Source organism: Sarcophilus harrisii, chromosome 1, assembly GCF_902635505.1.
Source record: "Sarcophilus harrisii chromosome 1, mSarHar1.11, whole genome shotgun sequence".
In the NCBI taxonomy this organism is placed as follows: domain Eukaryota; kingdom Metazoa; phylum Chordata; class Mammalia; order Dasyuromorphia; family Dasyuridae; genus Sarcophilus; species Sarcophilus harrisii.
Window position 1 is genome coordinate 91,224,919 of NC_045426.1, and position 25,649 is coordinate 91,250,567.

The window sequence follows — 25,649 nt, forward strand, 5'->3', positions numbered from 1 at the left end:
CAACTAATAAAATTATTTTCTTCACTCAGACAACAAACATTCTTTCAAAAACGTTACCCCTCTTGTCACCCACTTCAACTACCTTTCCATTAGATTCAGTAAGCAGCTCCGTTGTGGACTTATTCCAGATTCCTACTGAATAAAGGAGAAAACCGGTAATAAACAAAGCCTGGCTCTATAGCCCGTTGCCTCCATATTAACAAAACAGGGAAATGATTAATCATGTAATTAAGATTTAAAAATATTGTTCCGTTTGCTTAAGATAATTTTACTCACCTAAAACAAAAAAGACCCCTAATTAAAATTAAGACGGAAAAGATTTTACAGAAGAAAGATTCATTTGAAATACTTTGGTAAATTACATATTTATTTATTTTTCTCCTTAGCTTTATTGTTGAGCACAAAGCGCTTTGAAGTAGTTATTGTGAAAGATATTTTATAACATTGCCATTGAAATGCACTTTGCTTCCTTCAGACATTACAGCAGCTAGTAGTCCCCCGGGTTTCATCTGCAGATCATCAATTCTCACCCACCCAAAGGAACACAAAAACAAAAAATTATAAAGATAAAAAATATGTACAAAATCAGTTACAACAAAAGTAATAAATGTTTACAGGAGGGTAAGAGTGAAAAGACTGAAATGTAATATTAAATACCAGTCAACTGGTTGAAATAATTATGGTAGCTAGACAGATTTCATGAATGTTATGATTAAAAATAGTCTAAAAATGGCCAGAGATTTGCAGAACCAGAGCTGTTGTGCCATGCTAAGACTAATAAAATGTTGATTTTGTCTTATGGGAATTCAAGACATTTTCCCATTTAACAACTACTATTAGGGTTCACCTAGGGAACTTATAGCTTAAGTGCTTGGAAATATGGAAAGAAAAATGGATAGTTTAGTAGTGTTGAAAAGTAGGTGATGGGAAACCATTCCTATTACAAGGAGAGACAGATCTCTAAGTTACAGGGCAAAAGAAACACCTATATCTGTCGATAAATATTCTAGCACTCTTACTGAAGAATCATGGCTTTCTTAGAACACATCTCTTAGGTGGGCCTCACATATTGAAAATATGATTGACATGGCAGATCTTTCCAAATAATACAGAAGTATCTGAAACTCAGTAGGTATAAATCACTAAGGGGGTCTAGGCATGAATAGGAGGTCGATTACCTAATTAGTGTTTTTAATTTCATTAATTTCCAAAAAGTCCCATAGGAACTGGAAGTAATGTGAAATCAGAAAGGTACTGGTCCCTTTTAGATATGCTATGGATAGAGAGGACACTAAAGGACTTTGAGAGGTTTAACAGATGCCACTGCCTTTGGGCAGACCTAAGCCATATGATTAAGGAATCACAGATCAAATCACAGGGCTTAGAAAGGAGAAGCCTATCCCTGATATCTTTGGAAAGGTAAAAGTTCTCTTCATATAGAGGAGTAGTCTTCCTCCTCCTCCTCCTTCATCGTCATCCTCATCCTCATCAGCGTCCCTTGCCCCAGCAAGAGCTCATCTGGATAGCTGTAACAACTATGTGCTGTGAAGATACTCCTCAGAGGCTAAATAACCATTCTACTTCCCTGCAGGGATTTGAAGAAAGTATATTAATTCTAGCATCTAGCAAGAAATCTGCAAATTGCTTTATACCACAGGTCTTCCCAACTTAAACTTGTATCCTCAATACCAATGAAGCCCTTTGTTCCAAAAAGGACGGCTCAAAGAGACTGTGGCTATGAAACCCCAGTCATCCAAATTGTCATGTGATTGGGGGAAGTTATTACAAGAAATTGGAAACAATGGAACTTAGAAGAGATTTGGAATTAGGTGTCTAAATAACTTTAAAAAACCCAATGCATGTGCATTGAAAACCCTGACCATCATCTGTTCTAAGGCGCCATGAAGTCATGTTTCTGCTAGACAACAAAGAGACAAGTTCAATCTAGGGAATGGAACGGCCATTCACATTCTACTACATATGTCTGTATCTGCATTGTAACCAGTTTCTTAGGAATGCATATAAGACCCAGAAAACTGGAAGGCCTTTGTCTATCCCTGCAAAGTGGCTCTATATCTTTTATGTGCACGAGCACAGACTAAATGCCCTGAGAGCTGTCTGAGTGTTCTTGGGCATACTCGCCAACCCTGAGATGCCCAAGAATCAGAAATCTACTAAAAGGCATATCTACTCTTTCCAATGGGGTTCTTCCAATTTCTTCCCATTTTAAAAATGGGCCACAGCCCTCACAGCTCCAAACTTGCTGGTCTTCAAAGCCAGCCAGACCTTCTTTCCTTCTCTTCAGACTCTTTAAGTGGATGAGTTTCTCCCAAACTACACAGGTCCTTCCTTGCACTTCAAAGGCTCATAGAAGTGCCTCCATACTTTCCCTATCCTGGAGCCCGCCTACCTGTGATAGTAGGAAGCCCAAGTCCACCTATGACTGGTCTTCTGGGCAGCAGTGACCACTCCTGGGGTGGTCCCTTCTGCTAGGTTAGCTCACCTGCCAAGCTCTGGATACTGAACACAAGTAGATGAGCCTGCATGTGACACAGCACCTGTCATGGGAACCCAAGGCATCATCTGTTCTTCAGAAGCCTAGCTGAGAAACATTCATGGTTTGTGAACTCCTCTATGCAGCTGCTGCTGTTGGCTTGGAAGTGCCCTTCAGGCAAACTGCTGGGAATGGGGCCAGATTCCGAGGGGCTGTTCTGAGTTCTGGGATTGGGCTTTCTACTTGAACACCATTGCTTTGGAACAGGAGGCAGTAGCTTATGAGGTTGATCCAAGAGAGCTTGACAAGATGTATCTGAAAGAGGAAATGTACGGCGCTCCCAGGGTTGGATTATCTATGAAACAGGAAGGTAAAGAACATTAAAAAGAAAAGAAAACAAAACCCAAACCTCCACTTTAAGGCAAGAACTTGCACTAATATAGCTAAAAGTGATATAATTTATTTAAAAAACAAAACAAAACCTTACCCCAACTTCTTTTAATCTTTTTTTTTTTTTTTTTTTTTTTTTTTTTTTTTTTTGAGACAATTGGGGTTAAATGATTTGTTCAGGATCATACAGTCAGTAAGTGTCTGAAGCCAAATTCAAATTCAGGTCCTCTTGATTTCAGGGCTAGTGCTCTATCCACTGTGCCACTTAAATGCCAAAGAATATGCAACCAAAAACTATTTGACAAATAAAAGAAAAAGTATCCTACAGACACTCAGGAAAAAAAAAAGAGATAGGAAGAATGAGTAATGAAAAGAATCCATAAGGCTATAAAAAGACCAAAAAGAATCAGTAGATTTAAACACACAAAATAATCAGAGGGTAAAATAATTTGAAACCAAATGGAGAAAGGAAAAAGGCTTTTATCATCTTTACCTTGAAGTCTTTCTATTGCCAGAAGACTTTTAAAGCCATTCTAATCTAATTTTAGAAGCAAATGCAAACAATATCTTTTGGTTACTTATCTTGATGGATACATAAAATTTAGGTGGATCAGAGATTTTAGCCCATTCTATTTAACTGTGTAAAATGTAATATGTAAAATGAAAGGATGACTACAATATAAAATCAACAACAGCAATACTCACTAATTATCTATTAAATATGCAAAGCACTATTAAGTAGTGCATCAAAATGACAATGACCAAGCCCCTGCTTTCAAAGAGCTCACATTCTACATTACAGAAATTAAAACTCCTAGCCATCTAGAGACAATATATACTATAAATGGCTACAGCTTTGCAATCTTTTACACTCTCCAGAGCTCATCCCCAAAATCTTTTTGATTTGATTTTGGGGAAGGTAAAATGGGGATTAAGTCAAGCTTAGATCAGAGGATACTAAACATATTTGTGCAGCAATATTTGCAAAGATAGAGCACTGCATTTTTAAAAGCAACAACAAATACTTTCTTTACTAGGGAATGCCCACAAGATGTAGATACTAGAGGTAGTTATTTTTTTTAACCTGAATTTTTCCTATCTGAAATATTAAAACTTCAGAAAAGCAATGATAATTCTCACCTGTGCTGCATCATCACCAACATCAGTGGTAGTAGAACAGGTGTCTTCACTACAAGAAGACGGCACTGGAGTTCTGTCCTTGATGGAAAGAGACTGCAACAAGCTGCAAGGTTCGGGGCTAGAGGTTCCAGTGGAAGCATGAGCCAGATCATTAAAATTATGATATGCTGTATCTGGAGATACTGGCTGGGATATTGCTAGGCTCGTAGCAGGGACAGACTGAGTTGCTCGGCCTTCACCTTTATTGGAGGATCTGCTAAAAATTATAATGTAAGAATCACCATCAGGTTATTCATTACTAAGTCCCATGATTAGTTGCTCAGGCAACTCTTTACCTTTATTATCAACATAAGGTAAAAAACCCAATAACCACCAAAAACAAACTTTCCCTCACAAAATTAAAATCCAGTTGGACCTAGATTCATGGATTATTTAACATAGAAGATAGTTTATAACCTATATGACATTAAGTCAAATACCTAATTTTATTTTTTCTTGTGTTATTTTTATTTACTTTTATTTATATGGCATATATTAGGCCCCTTTAAGCTAGGTTTTCTTCCCCAGGCATACTGCAAAACTTGGGAACCTTATAACAGTTTAATTTTAAATGAACGTAGAAACTGAAGATCAGAGAAATTAAGTGACAATTACAAACTATTAGAACTAATTAGTGATACAATCAGAATTAGAACCCAGGTCTGGTGATCTCTATGGTTTCATTTTTTCCCCATTACCTATTTCCTCGTCGATGGGAAATAGCTGCTGCTGTCCAGGAATCCCAGCGTGCCCTCTCAAGCTCCTCATACTTGGTATGACGGTTCCGATAAGCATCATCAGATGTGTCTTCTAACTAAGATAAAGAAAAAACAATTAGATTCAGTCATACTGATGACACATACAAGATTAAAATTCTCTGGCTCATAGCAGAGACATAATCTTACATCAGGAAAACTAATAGACATTAATAAGCACAGTCCTACCAAACACAGTATATATTAAAACATGTGCTGACATGTCAGTGACAGTTCCAAGAAAAGCAGACACCTACAAAGGTCCTACAAGCCCATAAGTGCTGAACAATTGCCATTTAAAATATGTACCAGCAAAAAAAAAAACAAAAAAAAACCATGGCAAGAAATGTAAAACATCTGAAAACAGTAGTGAGTGGATCAAAATTACTTCTCACATAGATCTCTAATTTATGACTAAGCATCATCATACTAGTACAGAAGATGCCATAATATGGTCCTATCGAACATTATAATGTACTCAAGTTATATCCTAATACCTCATTGTGACCCTGAGTTTTTGAAGGCTCTATAACAACAGTGTAAGCCTTGGCAATGTTTTCCTAAGCTGGAAAAGCTTTGAGAAGGGCTCTGAAACCTGATTGTTGGCCGATTTTAAGCCAACAGAAACTAAATTCAGAGACATTCATCCAACATTTTTGGCTACAGTCATGATTTTTTTCTGCAACAGAAACTTCAATTACATAAAGGTTGTGCTATTAGTGGGAGGGAGTATTACACCAATGAACTTGTAGATCCTTAAATTACTAATTGATTTTGACATTTCCTGACATTTTCATTTCTCTATTCAATGAGATTATGTGAGCTGCGGAAGGAAGGAATTCTTGGGACAGGGATACAAAGATTTGACCATTAGCATGATAAACTATACTGCCACTTTAAAGTCTCTATGAGTTTTCTCTGATTTACTTTGAGTGGCTCACAAGTAAAATTCCACATAAAGCTCCTGGTTCAAAAGGCTCTTATTTTAAACAGTCTATATACACATACATTCATTCAGGGTTTTATAAAGATTAAGATCAGGTGCTCTTGTACTGCAAGATCAACAAAAGAGTTCTCTTTGACACTATATAAAGAGCACAAATATACTCTTAGAGAATCAAGAAAAATGAGAGTAAACAATATATTTAAAGGACTACCACAAAAACATAACTCTGGTAATGCCTCTCTTATTTTTCAACTAGGATTCACTTACATGAGCACTCAAGTTAATATCAACGTGCTAAGAAATTTCCATTGGTACCCATCCTACTTAGAAAGAATAAGAAAAATCCTCCATGTTACCAATGCTGAATGAAATATATTTTGTTATTCTTACCTCTGAATCCATCTGATTTAATGTCTCTTGTTCTTTTGATTCAACCAAACGCCAGCTAAAGAAAAGAAACAAGAGGTCTTAGATTTTTCATGGACCCCCTAGCCCTGGCCTCCCCAAGCCAACCCAAAACAAACTCGCCAGTTCCCAACTAAATTCAATTCAGATAATATTAGATTATCTTGTAGGGTAACACATTTATCTAAAAAAATACTTATGAATTATAATCATCACCAACAAGGTCATACTCTGGGAGGTTGATTAGAGATCAAATTATATTTGCCAGTCAGTGCTTCAATGGTAATACAAGATAATACAATGATTTTTATTCCCTTTACAATTAAGAACAAGAATGTCATATTCAATGAAAGAGAAACAGCCCTTTTAAGTAAAATAGTTTGAATATATAATCTGAAATTTTTTAATCTAATCATTTCTTGATTGCCAATAAATGCTTAGAAAGCAAGCAGCAAAAGGAACAGTTAAAGTACTGAGAGGGGGAGAGAACAAATAGGAAAAAAAACCTACGGTGATGAAAATAAATGGCCTAAGAAAGTAGTGATAAAATGAAGAAAACCAAAATAATGACAGCCTATAAACAGACAATAACATATTCTCTGCTGAATATTCTAGGTCAAGTAGAAATACTTTTACTTAAAAGAGTAAGTTTGTCATTTCCAAGATGAAGAAAGGCTCTCAATGACTTAATCCCATTATTCCACACCTAATGTGGCAATTTCTAAATTCCTAATGAAAGATCATGATAATACTATTTTCCGAAATGGCACTTTCTTTGCCATTAATAAGCACAGAGGTCCTCAAACTACGCCCACGGGCCAGATGCGGCAGCTGAGGACGTTTAACCCTCTCATCCAGGGCTATGAAGTTTCTTTATTTAAAGGCCCACAAAACAAAGTTTTTGCTTTTACTATAGTCTGGCCCTCCAATAGTCTGAGAGACAGTGAAATGGCCCCCTATTTAAAAAGTTTGAAGACCCCTGAATAAGCACATAGTTTCTAAACTGCAAACTAACTGTTATACCTTGGAGTCAGGATCTCTTTATACTGCAATTTCTCAACTCGAGCAGCTGTTGCCATGGACATAGGAATCACAATGTTATCGATATCATAGGAGTTTTCTGATCGCTTCTTCTTTAAGGTTTGCTTCAGTATGAGTCCCATGTAGCAGAAATGTAAGAGTTATTATCATGGTATTAAAGCACCAATTAAACAAATGAGAACTGTGTTAACATGTTTATCTATCATCCGTGATTTCATTTGGCAGGTATTTCAATTCATCATAGACAAATTCTAAGAGAACCATAGGAGAACTGGGAAAGAAGTCTGTGAGTAAACATAGGCTGGTTTAGCACTTTATTGAATTAAACTTCAAGGGAAACTACCTAATGGCCTAGGAGTCCATGAATCAATCTCTGTAGCATTAAAGAGAATCTAGCCACTTCTACTAATATCTAGATTGGTTGAAAAACCTGGCTGTAAAATAACTGATAGATACCGCTTTCTATGCTTAAATGAACTATTAGGCCAAAAACTTACTGGAGTTAACTAATTACAAGATGTCTTGTAATCTGATATTTAACCAATATGCCCAGACTAAGATAGATTTTGAAAACCTGTATTTACTGGGTAGATCCAGTGACATTATAAAGGCTCAGTTATGTTTTTAGGCCATCTTCATATATTTCCATATATTTTTAAAAGTTTAATTATTGTTTTTGGATCATGCTATTCTCTAACCCCTTTGGCCTGGTCTCTTCTGCCTTCCACACAGCATTTAAATGCTTCCTTGTATAAAAAACCAAACTGTTCAGCCAAAAAAACCAACTTCATCTGACAGTATATACAACATTCTTCTCCAACAGTGCTATACATGCTGCTAAGGGTTTCATGGTTTCTTTTCTAGGACCAAGATTGATCATTACACTTTCTTAGAATTCAGTTTTCTTTTCTTTTTTCCTTTTGGATGTTTGCAGTCATTTTGTTCTCTTGATTTTGTAGTAGTCCGTGAAAGTCTCTATTTTTTCTGCATTTCTCAGATTTACTTATTACTCTGGAATAATATTCCATTACATTCATAACAGACAAAGGAAGGAGATATAGTTAACACACTCCATGAGTCAGGATTTGAAATGATCCTAACAGGTTAAATAAAGAGCTGAATCTATTAAGATTAAATTTAATAAGAATAAATGGGAAGTTTTATAGATGGGATTAAAAAAAAGGGATTTTGCACAGATAAGATGGGGGAGGTGTAGTTAGACAACAATTTGTCTCAAAAATATATGGGGATTTTGGTGGACAGCTAAAAGAAGCTAATATAATCTTGGACTAGATTAGGAAAAAAAATGCAGCTTCTAGAAATAAGGTAGTGTACTCTGTCATGAACAGATATGGCGAATACTGTGTTCAATTCTGGCTACCACAGGTCAGCAAGAACACTGATAAGCTAGAGAATGTCCAGCAGGACAGTGCTATATGAAGATCAAATGAAAGAAACAGAAATGATTAGCCTAGACAAGAGAACTGAGGGGAGCCATGATAACTGCACGCAAGTATTTAAAGGGCTGCCATGTGCCAGAGGGATTAGATTCTGCTGTTTGCACAAGGTGGCAAAATCAGGAGTAATGTATAGGAGTTGCAGAGAAGGAAATTTAGTTTGAATGACAGGAAAAAATTCCTACCAATTAAAGCTATCCATAAGTGGAATAGGCTGCCTCAGGAGGCAGTGGATTTTTCCCTTCACTGGAGGTCTTCAAACAGAGGTTGAATGAACTGTTATTTCCTATGTTGTTAGGCATATTCTTTTTTAGGTACAAGTTTGGACTAGACAGCTGTTTAGGTCCATTTGTGGGGAGGAATAGAGCAGGAAATAAAAACACATCTCCAGTCTCACCACCACACTGTAGCTTTCATCACAAGTGAGAAATCAAATGGAAATGCAAAGAATAGTAGTCATAGATTCTTAAATGTGAGGTACATAATTACTAAAATGGAGATTCAAACTCCTGTTTCCTTGTAGGGAAAAGAAGTAACATGGCAGAGCAGATTGATAGGATGGCTTTGCAGTCGGGAAGTACTGTCCCTGATACATACTGGCCATGTGACCATGAACAAATCCCTGTTTTCTCAGAGTCCTAGCCAACTCTCTATGGCTGAAAGTTATACTGAATCTCACAGGAACTCTCCACAATGATGAAATCACATGGCAAAAAACATGGGCCTAGAACTACTTAACAACTGATGAATTAATATTAATGCAGCAATGACTTTTATATGATATGCTGTGACTATATCAATGTCCCCAGAAACTTTGTGACTCTTTCCTTTTTGTGATCTCAAACTGCATCTAGTTGACTGTCATTTTAATTTTAACCATGACTTACCAAGGCAGAACTGGTTGAGGGCTGGCTGGCTGATGGTACTGCAGAACTAGCAACAATATAAGGTGACAGACTGTGTTCCAAAGAACTGGGTTTCAGTGCCTGGGGGTTGGAGGCAAACATGCTAGGGCTGGAGACTGATCCTTTAAGGTGCCTTCCTTCTTTAAGAGGTGAATCTGTATGAAATTAGAGAAAACCTATGAATTCTAGAAGTATTAATCAATTTATTTTTCTGTTCATTCTTTCCCTTTTGGGGGGGAGGGGAAGCAGGGAAAGAGGCAATTGAGGTTAAGTGACTTGTCCAAGGTTACACAACTAGGAAGTATTAAGTATCTGAGGCTGCATTTGAACTCAGATCCTCATGACTCCATGGCCAATGCTCTATCCACTGCGTTATCAATTTATTTTTCAACAAACAAAAATGCAGGACAGTTTCATATGAGGATCAGATGAAAGAAACGGAAACGATTAGCCTGGATAAGAGAACTGGGGAGTCATGATAACTGCACTCAAGAATTTGAAGAGTTGATATGTGGCAGAGGGATTAGAATCTGCTGTTTGCAATTAGAGGGCAAAATCAAGAATGTATAGGAGCTGTAAAGACACAAAATTTAGTCTGAATGACAGGATCAATAGGCTGCCTCAGGAGGCTGTAGATTTCCCCTTCACTGGATGTCTTCACACAGAGATTGGATGAACTTAATATTCATATTGGAAATTTCCAATATGTAGATTTTAATACAAAACTGTAGTTTGAGAGAGAGAATGGGTTGGGGATATAGATCCAGGAATGATTTATATACGATTACGAGTTAAACATGTGAATAGATGGTGTAGAAGAGGGGTGGGGGACGTAAGAAGGCAGAACTCTAGCATATCAAAGATGAATGATGATCAAGCAAAAGAGATTTTGAGAAGGAACAGTAAAAGAGTAGAACAAGGAGAGAACAGTGTCACAAAGATCAAGGGAAGAACAGGGATTCAACATTTTGAAAAGCAGCAAAGATCAACCAGAATGAGGAAAGAAAGACAATTCTATCTAGCAATTAAAAGAATATTAGGGGGCACAGGAGATCCATCTCAAACAATATTACAAAACAGTTATCAAAACAATTTGATATTAGTTTTAAAAAAAAAAGAGGCTCATCAAGTTAAATATATAACATACAGAAAGAAATGAATTTAGTAGCTTAATATTTGATAGATCCAAAGACCTCAGGCACTATGTGGATAAGGATTCACTATTTAACAAAACCTGTTGGGAAACTATACAGAAATCCCAAAGAGATCAAAGAAGAAAGATATAAAAGGCAAAGCTATTTATAGCTGTTCATTGTGTGAGAGCTATTACTTTTCCTTCATTTCCAAGGAGGACCAGGAACCCAAAAAGAGCACCTCATGACCTTCAAGTGAATCGGATATAAGTGGCTGGTTTCAGCGATCAGAAATGATAATTCATTTGAGCACAGTCCCTGTGATATTGGTGTGATCCCCAATCTAGATAGAGGAAGAGGAATGACAGGGAGGGAGAGAAAGGAAGAAACAAGGAGCTGTATGTGCAGCAGCTAACTACTATGCACAGGCCATTTGTTCTTTGATGAAGAAGACTTCATGACTTGCAAGTGAATTTGGATTTGATTCAGGGAGGGCTATGCCTTCTTCTCCGGAATCACTTGAGTCCAGAGGCAAGATACTGATTAGGATGACTACAGATGGTCCCAGATGTGGTGGAAGATTTTGTTACGTCTAACGTCCTTCCCAAGGTTTCAGTTTGTTTGAGGCAAAGCCCACTTAGTGGTTAAGACTAGATAAAAATTAGGTAAAGAATCGCCTCCTTTCCCAGTTTAAAAAAAAAAAAAATTACACACATACACAAATCGGGAAACTTAAGGGGTTGACTAAAAAAATGATCACTTATGATTATAATGAAAATAAATGACTCAGCAAAACCTGGGAAAATTTCTATGAAATGTTGCAGAATGAACAGAACAGGGAAAAAAATTTTGCATTACAACACCAATATTGTAATAAAAGAGCAATTCTGAAAGACTTAAAAACTCCAATCATTTAACCAGTAAGACAAGACAAGATATTTCTTCTAACAACATTAAGAGGGGAAGAGTTAGAAAGTGAGCAACAGAGAAACATAGGGGAAAAAAACTAAACTCACCACACATCTCAGAAGAAAGAAAATTCAATTAAAAAAAGTCAATCACATGAGTTAAAAAGCAGGCCAAATTAATAGGGGAAATACTAAAATTCAAAGACAAGTATTGATATATATAAAAAATTGTAAATTTCACTAAATAAAAGTTATAAGACAAAGGAAACTAAACCAATGTCTAATAAACTCCAGAATGCTGTAGATTCCTAAGAGAATATGGAACTACAGGAACTACAGAATGGTTTGTCATGAAAGAAGAATTAAATAAGAATGAGTAGCAGAACTTGTGGCATGAATATTAGCAATAATTAGCAGAACAGAAAAATTTTAATTCATAATGGTGAGATTCTTCAAAGAAAAAAATAAATTAGCAGATTGGAATACAAATATATTGCAATGAAGGACCACCTTAAAGAAGTAAATATATATATATTTTTTGGGAAAGTGGCTAATGGAGATTCTTTTTTTTTTGTTTGACTATACATATCTTTAATGGGTATTGTGCTTCTTGCTTTCTCAGTGGAGGGAAGGGGAAGCATGAAGACAAAGTTTGGAATTAAAAATAAAAATGAATTTTAAATTTTTTTTAAAAGAATGCATGATTTCTATATATGTGGCACAGTGAATAGATTGCTGATCCTGTAATAAGAAAGATTTGAGTTCAAATCCAGCTTCAGACACTTACTAGCACTGTGACCCTGGCCTGCTTGTTCGTCTCAGTTTCCTCAACTATAAAAGGACAAATATAATATATGTAATATATAATGATATTATGTATTAATATTAATATAATACAAATATAATATATAACAACAGCACCTACTTTCCAATTCTGTTGTGAAGCCTAAATGAAATAGTAGTTGTAAAAAACTTAGCAGAATGCTTGGCACATAGCAGGTATTATATAAATGCTTATTCCCTTCCCTCTTTCTTTCCCTGACAAGCAAAACACAATGATCACAGAGACAAAATGTGCAGTGACAAGTTAAGTATCATACCTCTCTGAAAAAAACTGTAAGTCAAAAAACTTGAACAAAGCAAGGCAAGAAATAATAGAAGTAAATTGCATAGAACTTTAATACAGAATTCAAAACTGTAATGAAAAGAGTCTGCAGAATGCCTTTACCGCCCCCCCCCCCCAATCCTATGGTTCTAAATAATCATCAGTAGCAATGAAAACAGCAATTTTGGCTGAGTAGCAGATTCAGAAGCAAGACTATTGGGATGAGAAGTAAGAAGAAGGTAAGGAACTGAAGTCAAGGAGTAGAAACAACTTTTTTCTAGAAAGGGAGGAGAGACATAAGATAAGAATTTGAAATGCTCACAAAATCAGGTAAAGGTTTTCTGAGTATGAAAAAACTTGGGAACATTTGTAGGGAGGAGGAAAGTCATTAAGTAAAGATTGAAAATGAAAAGGGAGATGAAAACAAAGTCTCTTCAGGGGTCATTTCTCTTCCTGAAATTCCTACAAAGTTTTTGCCCATATCAGTTGGCTAGAATCATAAGTTAAATTTTTTCTCACTTTCATCTTTGAAACCCCCACAAAAGGTCCTTCCTTCATTTTACAATAATAACTCTATAGATCAATCCTAGCCCAAATTGTCTCTTACTTCCTGGTATCATAGCTAAGACCCTCTCAATTCTCCTTGATAGGTTTCTTAATTTACTCAATTAGGAAAAAAAAAATTTCCCCACTAATTCAATTTTACTTTATTTTCAATCCTGAATCTCTTTTCCCATTCACTGAGAAGAAAAACACCCTCATTACAAATATGTATGATCACATAAAGTAAATGGCATCAGCTAATCCAAAAATAGAAAAAGGAAAGTGAAGAAAATATGCTTCAATCTGTACCCTGAATCTATCAGTTCACTAGCTGGAGGGTAGAAAGCATGTTAATCCCTTGGAACTGTGGCTGGTCATTGTTTTGATCAGAATTATGAAGTCTTTCAAAGGCGATTATCTTTACACTGTAACTACATATAAACTGTTTTCTCTGGTTTTGCTCACTTCACTTTACACCAGTCTGTATAAATATTCTTAAATTTTTTTCTGAAGCCATTTCCTTCATCATTTCTTACAGCATAATATTATCCCATCATGTTGATATGCCATAGATATGCCATAACTTGTTCAGCCACACTCCCACCCACACCCCACACGGAAAGCCATCCCTTTAAATTTTGAATTCTTTGGTATTTACAAAAAGAACAGCTACAAATATTTTTACATAGATGGGTCCTTTTCTTCTTTGATTTCTTCAGCATAAAGATCTAGTACAGGGTACTGCTGAGTCAAAGAGCACACAAAGTTCAAGAGCCTTTGGGGCATGATTCCAAATCATTTTCTAGAATAGGTGGATTCGTTCACACCTCCAACAACAGTGCATCAGTGTACCTGTTTTTCCCACATCCCTGCCAACACATGTCATTTTTATTTTTTATATAACACAATATGATAAGTGTGAGATTGTACTTCAGAATTATTTTAATTTGAATTTCTTTAATCCTTAATGATCTAGAGCATTCTTTCATTTTGCTATTTATAGCTTGGATTTTTTTCCCCGGAAACTTGCCTATTCAAATCCTTTGACATGTATCAATTTAGGAATGGTTCTTATTCTTTAAATTTGACACAGTTTCTTATATATTTAAAAAATGAGATCTTAGTGGCAAGAAACTGGAAACTGAATGGATGTCCATCAATTGGAGAATGGCTGAATAAGTTATGGTATATGAATGTTATGGAATATTATTGTTCTGTAAGAAATGACCAGTAGGATGATTTCAGAGGGGCCTGGAGAGACTTACATGAACTAATGCTAAGTGAAATGAGCAGAACCAGGAGATTATTATATGGCAATAAGACTATAAGACGATCAATTCTGATGGACATGGCTCTCTTCAATAATGAGATGATTCAAACCAATTTCGTTGTTCAGTGATGAAGAGAGCCATCGACACCTAGAGAGAGAACCATGGGAACTGAGTGTGGTTCACAACATAGCATTCTCACTCTTTCTGTTGTTGTTCACTTGCATTTTGTTTTCTTTCTCAGATTTTTTTTCCCTTCTTGATCCAATTTTTCTTGTGCAGCAAGATAAATTGTATAAATACGTATACATATATTGGATTTAACATGTATTTTTAACATATTTAATATGTATTGGACTACCAGCCATCTAGGGGAGGGAGTGAGGGGGGAGGAGGGGAAAATTTGGAACAGAAAGTTTTACAAGGGTCAATGATGAAAAATTACTCATATATATGTTTTGTAAATAAAAGGCTTTAATAAAAAAAAAAAAAAATTAGACTTTGCCAGAGAAACTAGCTGCAAAGTAAGTTAGAAAAATTCTAGGCTCACACTTACATTCTCCTCAAATGAAAATTGTACTTAAAAATCCCAAAGTGTAGATCTGGAAGCAGAGGTTTCAAATAACACTTTGCTTGCCATTAATCGGCATCCTGGAACCTTTAGAATGAAGGGACCATTTCTAAACACAGCAGATGGTACTTTTCCTACACACACAAAAAGGAAAAGCTTTGAAGCCATGATTAGCGCTTTATCACAATCACACTGCCTCAATCTGGATATATTTAAATTTCCTCTCCTTGGTGTTCAAAGCTAGACTCACAGACTTGGCAGTCATCTGTGTAAGAATAACTGAATGCATGGGAATAAATAAGATACCCAAGGGAAACAGTATAGGGAAAGAAAAGTAAGGCCAAAGACAGAATCTTAGAGCACACCTAAATTAAGTAGTCAGGGAAAAAAACAGAATATGACACTATTATAGAATCTAAGAAAGAAAGTATCTGGGAGGTAAAAGTAAAAAAGCTGTAAAAGGGAGGAAATAGGATGAAGACTGAGAAAAAGCCATCAGATTTTTAAGTAGAAACAGTTAACTTTTTGAGATAACAGTTTGCAGTATAATAGTAAAGTTAGAAACTTAAGTGCAAAGAACTGAAAATGGAGTGGAAGATATAGAAGTAGGATAGCAAGAAGAGATGCATCTGTTTATAAGTGAAAAGAGAATAGGAGGATAGCTTGAAGATAAGGCAGATTTAAAGTGAGGTTTTTCAAGGACATAGGAGAACTGAGCATGTTTGTATCCAGTAAGAAAAGAGACTATAAATAGGAAGAGACTGAAAAAAGTAGGAAGAAAAAGAACTGGAGGATAAGGAGAGAAATCAGGAGTCATTATCTAATAAATATTACTCTTCCAATGACAGAATGCTGAAAGGATTTTCAAGTTATTTTTAGGGTCTGTGGAAAAAGTCATCAGGTGAAGGAGATATGGACCTCTAACTCCATAAGAAACCCCAGAAGACATTCCATAATATAACAAGGATGAAACCAAAGGAAGAAAGCTGTGATATTTTATAGTCAAGGGACAACTGTTTTTGCTTGAAATGCTATCATGACATTTAGATAAGTTTACTCCTTGATTAAAGAAGACTGAAAAGCAACCATTAGTGTTAAAGTAGTTTTGCTTAGTGAGGAAAAAACAATGAGGACAAAGTTGCTCTTTTTACCTTGTCAGTCTAAAGGTACCATGTATGAGATAGAACTTACTGATTGGGTTGAGAGATGGTGTAAGCGCTGGGTATGTAGCTGTCAGAACTTGTGAACCTTTTATAAGCGGGGACATTTTCAGAGCCTCATAGGTTAGTCGGTCCTCTTTCAGAAGGGCTTCAAAGTGCAAGTGAAGAGGGCTACCTAAATATAAGAGGGAAAATTAGATCATTTTTATGTACATGAAAAGAGCCCTTTCCCACAAGTTAAGGATAATATTCAGTAATGAAATTAGTATGTGTTAGGAATTAATCAATCTGCAAGTTTTTTTTTTGCAATTAAATTTATAGACAAATATTTTAAAAATTCATTCATGTCTAGTAAAAGGCCACTGCAAAGCTCTCTTCAATATATTATTTTTCTGAAAGCAAAACTACTATAATGAATTTTTTCATGGGAGACTAGATACCTAGAATTCAAATAGCTAAGCAGGAGAAGTTTTATACAAAAGTCTTGTCTGGAGAGAATAATACCAAATTGTTTTCCAAAATACTTGAAACAACTCACAAATTCAACAGAAACTAATTATTGTGTCCATTTTCCCAAAGATCGGCCAATATCACATTAACTTTTTAAAAAATCTTTTTTTGGGGTACTACTTCGCTGGGTGTAAAGTGTGATACAATTGTTTTAATTTTTTTTCTAATTACTAGTATATTCTAATAAAGATGGCTGCAAAAAATTTAAATTTCTTATTTTGAGTACTATTTATTAATATTCCTTCACACATTTCCTTTAATTCTTCATAGACCCAAGTCTATTTGGGGTGTGGAATTTTTTATTATAAATATTTTGTGCAATTGAGAAATAATCAAAAGATATGATGTATGCCCAAAGGGCTATAAATTCATGCAAATCCTTTCACCTAACACCACCACTACTAAACATGAATACCAAAAGAGATTTTTTTTAAAAAGGAAAATTACCAATATGTACAAAATAATATTCACATCAGCTCCTGCTCAGGACAAAAAAAACTAGAAATTGAGGGGATGTTATTAAATAAACTGTGGTATGTGTTTGTGATGGAATATTATTGTTCTATGGGAAATAAGCAGGATGCTCTCAGGAAAAAAACAAACAAACCTGGAAAGTCCTCCATGAAAAAGTAAAATTACTATAAACAAAGTAATAGCAATGTTCTGGTATGACCAGCTGTAAATAAATGACTTTGTTATTCTCAGTAGTACAATCATCCATGACTACTCTGAAGGACTTGATGAAAAATCTTATCCATACCAAGAGAAGGAACTGATTATTTAAGCATTCTCTCTCTTTTTTTAAAACTTGATTTTTCTTGAGGTTTATTTTCAACAGGGTGAGAGATCTATGTTTTCTTTCACAATTTGACTTTTATAGAAATGTTTTGCATAACTTCACATGTGGTTACTTAATTGTGGGTGGGGATAAGGGGGAGAACCTAGAACTCAAAAATAAAAAAAAAACAAATGTAAAAAATCTTTTTTTTTTTTGGGGGGGGGGGGGAATGTAACTGTATTTTGTGCAAAGATTTTTCCCAGTTCATCTTTTATTCTATTTTTACAAAAAAATTTATCTTTACTCACTGATCACACACACACAAAAAAAAACACCTTTATTATATAAAAACAAAAAGAATTTGCACAAATAAAACAAAGATAATGGGCTGGTCACGTAGTTAGAACAAAGGACAACCAATGGACAGCAAAAATCAGCCCTATTTAGGAATTTCTCTTCCAATGCTAGCCAAATGTTGTTGCTGCAAAAGTTTTAAAATTTAATATCATTAAAATTTTCTACTTTACCTTTTAATTGCCTCTATTCCTTGTATTGATACAGAGTTCTGTCCCTAGTGTCCATCACAGTTGGAGCATGACCAAACAAGTTATGGGATATATGAATGTGATGGCAGAATTCTGTACTATAAGAAATGATGAAGGGAGCAGCTGGAGAGAAATCTAGGAAGACTTGGTTGGATTATTAGAGAATAAATGAGCAGGACCAGAAGAACAATTTAGACAGAAACAACAATATTGTCAAGACCTAATAATTCTGATCAACACAAGACTAACCAGAACTCCAAAGCAGTAAAAATGAAGGGGAAGAACTGAGGAAGATGGAGGCATATATATATATATATATATATATATGCTTTTTTTTTTTTGAAAATGTGAAATGTAAGAACTTATTTTGTTTTACTATATATGCCCTTAATAGGGCTTTTGTTTTTCTTACTGTCTCAAAGGGGGATATGTAAAGGGAATAGGGAATGATAAGTAAAATAAAGTACATATGTGAAGATGGTGGTGGTAAAAGAGGAAGAGAGAGAAAGAAAAAGAATTTTTTCTTTATTCTTTTGTTTAATCTTTTATGTTTAGGTTACATAACCAACTGGAATTTATTGTGGTCTATAAATTGTAGGTCTGTAATAAAAATCTTGCTAAATTATTTTGCAATTTTTGCCAGCAGTTGTTCAATATGGTACTCTTCCACCAGTAGTTCAAATTCTTTTCAATTTTTCTTTGAACACGTGTCAGTTTGAATGATGATTAGTTTTATAATATATTTTGAAGTTTTCTCCCAACTCTTATCTGATAATTTATTTTAATAATACAACTTTAAAAAATTCTAAGTAAACTTATAGTTTTGAAAATTATCACATATTTATATATTTTGAGATTATAATAGCAATGCCAATCCTCTCATTATTTACTTCTAAATTTTTTCCCTAAGGATTTTTGTCTTCTGTTTCTCAATGTTAACTGTTACTTTAATTCCATAAAACATCCTTTGGCAATTTTATTGGCAGTATTAAATTTGCATATTTAGATAGCAGTGTGTCTTCTATGTTTAAAATAATGTTGTCATACATGTCTAAAATAAGGTTCTAAACAATGATCTTAGCCATGTGACTAGGTCACCATGTAACCAGTTCATCTTTTCTTCCTGTCATACAATTAACTGCTCATTAGTTAGATATTGCAGACTGTTTACAATCCATTGTGTTCCTCTGTATGGCTTTCTGAGCTATACTCCTGTATAAATTTTTAGAGACAACTGTATTTTATGTTCCCATTGCAAACATCAACACTATGTAGAATATCAAGACTGATAAAAAATAATTTATTTTTATGGGAATTTAGGAGTCAATAAGAACTCTGATATTTGCAAAGGCAATTCAGTACATTTTCTTCTTTCTATTCAGCTCAGAAACCATCCAACTTTTCTATTTATATCATATTACAGAAATATATATTAATAAAATCTTACTGGTTTCATTTAAATGGAAACTAATTCTCCATCTTCCTCTTCTGCCCCCAATAATTGAAAAAAAAAAAAAGCAAAATGCCTATAAACAAATATGTATGGTCAAACAAATGCGCAGTGGATAAAATACTAGGTCTGGAGCCAGGAAGACATCTTCATGAGTTCAAATCTGGCCTCAAACACTTATTAAGCTGTGTGACATAGAGCAAATTGTGTTGGTCTCAGTTTTCTCATCTGTAAAATGAGCTGGAGAAAGAAATGGCAAATGACTCCAGTATCTTTGTTAAGAAAATCTCGATTAATAACAATAACAATATTGAAGTCACAAAGAGTCAGACATGACTTAAAAATGACAACTACAAACAATAGTCTAGAAAAACAAATTTCTTCATTGATCATTCCAAAGATATGTCCCAATAGGCACTGTGAACCTATGTTTGATCCTGAGTTTTGGAATACTGGTTGGTAGATGATGTTGATGTTCCCTGAAGCTTTCAAAGTTGTGGATTTTTACAATGTTTAAATTTTTTTATAAATTTTTCTCCTGGATTTGCTCATTTCATTCTGTAAAAATTTATATAAGACCACCAACTGTCTCTTTCATCATTTCTTAGAGTGCTACAGAATTTCATCACATTTAAATACAATATCTTTTTCTTCTTTAATCTCTTTGGGAGTACAGACTTAGTAGAGAGACCACTGGATGAAATAGTGCACTCGGTTTAATAACTTTTTGGGCATAGCTCTTTAACTGCTTTCCTGAAGTATGAAATGGCTATACAATAGATATATACCTAATGAGGAATAAACCTTATTAGGTATCCATCTAAATGCAAGGTGAAATCTGGATAAAAGACATCATTCATCTACTTGTTCTTTCCTGTGTATGTGGATATGCCAATTTTCTTTGATTGATGACAGATCTTTTTTGAGAAGCACAACAATGTTCTGAGGCTTGACAGAATCAGCATGTCAACTACGAGCAAGATGAGTACCTAAAGGCCTTCACCATCCTTAGGTAATCATTCTTCAATCTTTTTTCCATATTGTACCTCATCAATAATAAACATCTTTGGTGAATGTACATGTCGTTGCTTGATGTCTTGCCAGATATTGATTATGAGATCACTGAAAAAGATTATTTCTATCATAAAGTCCTAAATATCTTGAATGACTGATGAACAGACAGAAGACACCTTGGTGTAAAAAAAGGTGGTAAGAAGTTATTCTCTTTAACTAAATGCTTTTTTCTAAGCAACAAACAATAAACACAATAGGAGGTTACATGTCTTTCAGTTAAATGTGAAATGGTAAAGACATAGTCCAGTGTTCATTATAAACCATAAAAGGCTCTTATTCTAATTATCTTTATCACAGATGTTTTCAAATTTTGTACAGACACACACAGTGTCTATATAAATACATACAACTAACAAAATTTTGTATGGAAGGCAAAATATGTATATACACCAGTAGTTCTTGATGTTTTCCTGGCTATTTTGTCAGTATTAGTAAAAAGTTTAATTATTTTTCTCACTTTTGGTAACTTCCCAGATACCATCTGAGTTGGTTGGGCACTGGGAAGAAATGCAACTATTAAGAGTATTATATTATATTTAACATCTACTGGTCATCCTGCCATCTGGGGGAGGGGGTGGGAGGTAAGAGGTGAAAAATTGGAACAAGAGGTTTGGCAATTGTTAATGCTGTAAAGTTACCCATGCATATAATCTGTAAATAAAAGGCTATTAAAAAAAAAAAGAGTATTATATTACGCTTATCTTCTTTTTGCCTATTCCCATCATCCCAGGGTGAATAGCCTACATATAGGCTTATGGGGTGCTGCTGACCCCTTGTCTTCCCTTCTGCCATTTTAAAACTCAGGGCCACTTAGAACCCATCTGATTGAGTGTTCACTCTACCTGGATGAGAAGGGAATAACCAATTCTATTACTTTCAGTGAGATGAAGGATTATCAGGTCTAACCATAAATCCAATAGTCTTCTCACTATCTTAAGCTCTCCAAAGTCTTACTATCACAACTTTCTTTACACTTCTAGACATCTCCTGATGTAGCCTAAGAATCCCTGCCATCTGCCCTTCCACTGAACCTGCAGAACTTCAGAGCCTTTCCATCTAACCTGCAGCTAAACCTATTTTTCTATGTTGTCTCTGCAAATGAGCTTGAACTTCTTCTCCTTCCTATTTGTATCCCTAGCATTCAGTGCAGTGACTGATATAAAAGAGCATACTACATATCTATTCATTCATTCCCTTCTTTTACAGTAATGATCTCCCTGTGTCCTCACAAATATGTCTCTTTTATAATAAATCCAATCTGGTCGTTTTCCCCATTTTTGTTCTAATTCTCAGTGCTATTGCTACCTCTATAAGTACATTCAGGATTTCATATTGGGGTCGTTCCTCTTAACTTTTAGATAGAAAAAAATGTCATAATGGCTTTTACAATCATTTTTCATTTTTCTTTTCTTTGTATTCCTACTTCTGCTTTTATCCCTGAGTGCCTTTGAGATAATTTTTATTTAGTTGGATACATATCCAAGTTTTCTTTAAATAAATTTTAACTTCAACTGATTATTTCTGTTTTCTGAGGCAATATTTTTCATAATTATCCATAATCCTTCTTTGTGAGACCTTACAAATTTATTTATATTTTAATCTGGCACTGTTTTGGCAGACATTTCACTCTAGCAAATAAGACAACTGTTTAGGTACTTCCTGAAGATTTTTTAATCTCCTTGTTATTAGCAATTAATTTATGCTGGTTAAATTTCAGGATAGAAATATGATCAATGTCAACAGAACTTCTGTTCTCAACTTTCCATCTTTGATTTCCAAATACCTGTTTATTATAGAATTAAATTATTTTGATTGTATACCATCTGTTTCTCATTATTATTCTTTCTTAAGTGAAAAAAAAATAATTCTTGTTCTAATTTCACAGATAATTTAATACTCAAGATTAATTCCCACATTAATTAATAAGTCTTTCCTGTTTGTTAAAATGTAATTAAATTGTGTTCTTTACAGTGCTATTTGATTAAGTTTTCAACATGTAAAACCGTTTGAGGTTTTTTGGTAGAATTTGGCATCTTTCATTCCATGAAATTATGCATTCTCATCTTCATCTTTCTCTACTTTGCACTGAAGTCACCAAGTATCCTAGGAAATACTGATTTAATTTGGAGGATACTTTTGGGTTCTTTGTAGAATTTTTCCATCACTTTATCTTCAGCAACTTATGGCGGTAATTACTACAATTACTTCATGATGATCTGTTAGCAGATATTTCTAATTAGTACAGTCTGCTAATGTTGCTACAAAAATAGGTGGTAGGTTTACTGCGATCCAAGAACCATGACTTCTCTATCCTACATACATGAGAACAAAATAATCAGGAAATAATACATAGTCTGCCAATTCTTTGACTCTAAAGAAATATCTATAACCTATCTTTCAATTTAGCTGCAATTTCCTTTGGTCATATTTGTTATATATAGAAATGATACATTTTATAAATGCATTTTATGTATTGCTACTTTACTGTCTATCAATTATATTCTTTTCTGTTTCATTTTCTAAGTAAACAATCATCTCTTCTGTGACTAAAGATAATTTTACAAAATTTCTGCCAAAGTAATAAATGTCACTGCATCATGTTTTATTAGCTATGATTCTTTTAACTCATAATGTAGTTTCCTTGCCAGGTTCTTTGAATGGAAACTGTCTGCTATTGTTTTATCTAAAATCATTATCAAATTTTCACCTTTCTTTCTTTCTTTTTGGATTAGACATTTATTCTAGCTATTCACTCTCAATCTACATGAATTTTTAGTCTTCAAATATATTTCTTTTAAGTAAAAAGCTGTTTCTGCTTTCTACATCATTTTGTGATTTTGTTTTTGTCTTTTTTATACCTTAGCTTGTATTGCTATTAAACTTTACTTGTTTTGCTATTAAACCATTATTCTAGTCAATATCAAATCTGGATAAAGCTTGTTTACTTTGCAATAATCCAATTTTAATCAAAACTCCTTCTCCCCTTTTTTACTCCCAAATACAGAACACTGAATTTGATTTATATCAGTAATTTTTTAAATAAGAGTTTTTATACTACCCCCATGTCTCTTAGATAGCTTAGAATCTCCTATTATATTTTCCAAATAATTTTTGTTTGATTAACTTTATTTGTGGCTCTTGACTTCCAAAAAACATTTCATTTTTTTCTTGTATATTTTTTCCTTCGATATTCGGTAATCACATAAAAAAATATACAATATATATAGTTATATGACCTGTATAGATGATTTACCCCTTTAATTCCTAACTTTTAAAAAAGTTATAAAACTCAAATATATATATCCTCCCTCCCATATTTTATTTGCCCTGCCCCCTGAAAAATAACATGTAAAAACATTTTAAACATTAAAAAACAGTTTTGAATTCCAAATTATCTTTCTCCCTCTGTCCCTAAGATGGTAGGCATTCTTATATAGATTTATATATATATGTATGTATGTGTGTGTATATATATTCTTACGCGTACTATCATGTAAAACATACTTCCATATAATTTTAATGGAAGATGTGAACTAAAAAATAGAAAAATAGAAAGGGAAGGAAAAAACTGAAAAACACTATGCTTTGATCTGTATTTAGACTCAATAAGTTCTTTCTCTGAATGTAAAAGCATTTTTCATTATAAATCATTATTACTGTGTACATTGTTCTCCTGGTTCTGCTTATTTCACTCAGCATCAGTTCATGTAAGTCTTTCCAGGTATTTCTAAAATCATTCCGCTCATCATTTCTAATAGCACAATAGTATTCCATTATATTCATGAACTACAACTTGTTCAGCCATTCCACAACTGATGGGTATCCTCTCAATTTCCTGTTCTTAGCTTCCACAAAAAGAGCTTCTATAAATATCTCTGTACAAATTAGATGCTTTTTCCTTTTTTGGTGCCCTCTGGGATATAGACCTTGTCATAGTAATGTTGTTAGATCAAAGGGTATGCACAGTTTTATAGCCCATTGGACATAAAAACTAGATGTGAATTAAAAATCCATAAATGATTTTTAAAACCTCCTTCTAGTATATTAAACATCCTTTACTTCCTATTCAAATTCAATTTTAGGTTGCTTTAATATGCCTGGTCAATCTGGATTTTTCAAAAGCTCTGGTCAATTTTGGATTTCTCATCAGAAAAGAATTAAGATTCTGATGTAAATTAAGAATCATATTTTCTTTTAATTATAAATATTCAGATTTGCTAAACAAATAATCTTCATTAATCAAATTATTTGATTTTCTGATTTCCAGTCTTCTTTTGTTATTTTTCCTTGCACAACCTTATCTGGTAGCTGCAATTTGCTTTCTCCTGATTGCTTGCTTTATGCTTGATGTTAATGAAGTGGAACAAGACAAATGAAAGTCGGCTCAAGGCCATTGTCTTGTGATAGAATCTAGTAATTTCTGCTCTGACTTTGGTTTTGAATATTTCAGTGCAATTTTCTTGCATATCTTCTGGAAAATGGTGAACTTTTTAGTTGTATTTTCCTAGAAAACAAATAATTTTCTGTCTCACTGAAGTCATTTACTTTTATTTATAAAGATTTGAAATCCTTTTCTGCCTCTGCCATTTTCCAGTCTCTGTTGCTTGTCATTCCAACTAGAGTTTTTTGTTCTGTCCATTTAAAATGATCCTTTAGAATTTTGCATCTCTTTTTTACATTAATAATTTTTAATGCTCATCTTTAGAAATCACTAAAAGAGCTGCTAATTCTTTGTCATCAGATCTTATTATATTTTATTCTTTCTCTAAATATCACAAGAGGCTCTTATACTATATTCATTTTTTCTGTTAGGAGGGTAGCAGTCGTACCAGTCTGTTTCTCTCTCTGAAGTTTTCACCTCACTTAAAATTTTTTCTCATTTTCGTTGTACACTTTTTTTTTTGGGTTTTTCATTTCTTTGCTTTTTTTTTTTCTGTTGCATTTTTTTTTCTCTTCTCCTTCTTTTAATGTTCTTTTATTTTGTTCATTTGTCTTTAACTGACTTGGACATCACCCCTCTTCACAGTCAAAT

General features: G+C 34.1%; 1 protein-coding gene across 3 annotated transcripts in view; it reads right to left on the reverse strand.

Annotated features, from left to right (window-relative positions):
• Positions 1–346: 346 nt before the first annotated feature.
• LOC100922452 (KAT8 regulatory NSL complex subunit 1) overlaps positions 347–25,649 on the reverse strand; it is a 132,703-nt gene continuing 107,400 nt past the window's right edge. For 2 of the 3 annotated variants that reach the window (XM_031960931.1, XM_031960916.1), the window contains 7 exons: positions 16,292–16,435; positions 9,555–9,727; positions 7,193–7,314; positions 6,155–6,209; positions 4,762–4,877; positions 4,025–4,280; positions 347–2,849 (listed from right to left, as the gene is read on the reverse strand). In XM_031960931.1, coding sequence (XP_031816791.1) covers positions 2,580–2,849; positions 4,025–4,280; positions 4,762–4,877; positions 6,155–6,209; positions 7,193–7,314; positions 9,555–9,727; positions 16,292–16,435 — 1,136 coding nt within the window. In that variant the 3' untranslated portion in view covers positions 347–2,579. The remainder of the gene's footprint in view (positions 2,850–4,024; positions 4,281–4,761; positions 4,878–6,154; positions 6,210–7,192; positions 7,315–9,554; positions 9,728–16,291; positions 16,436–25,649) is intronic. The other variant, XM_031960924.1, reaches the window with a different exon arrangement.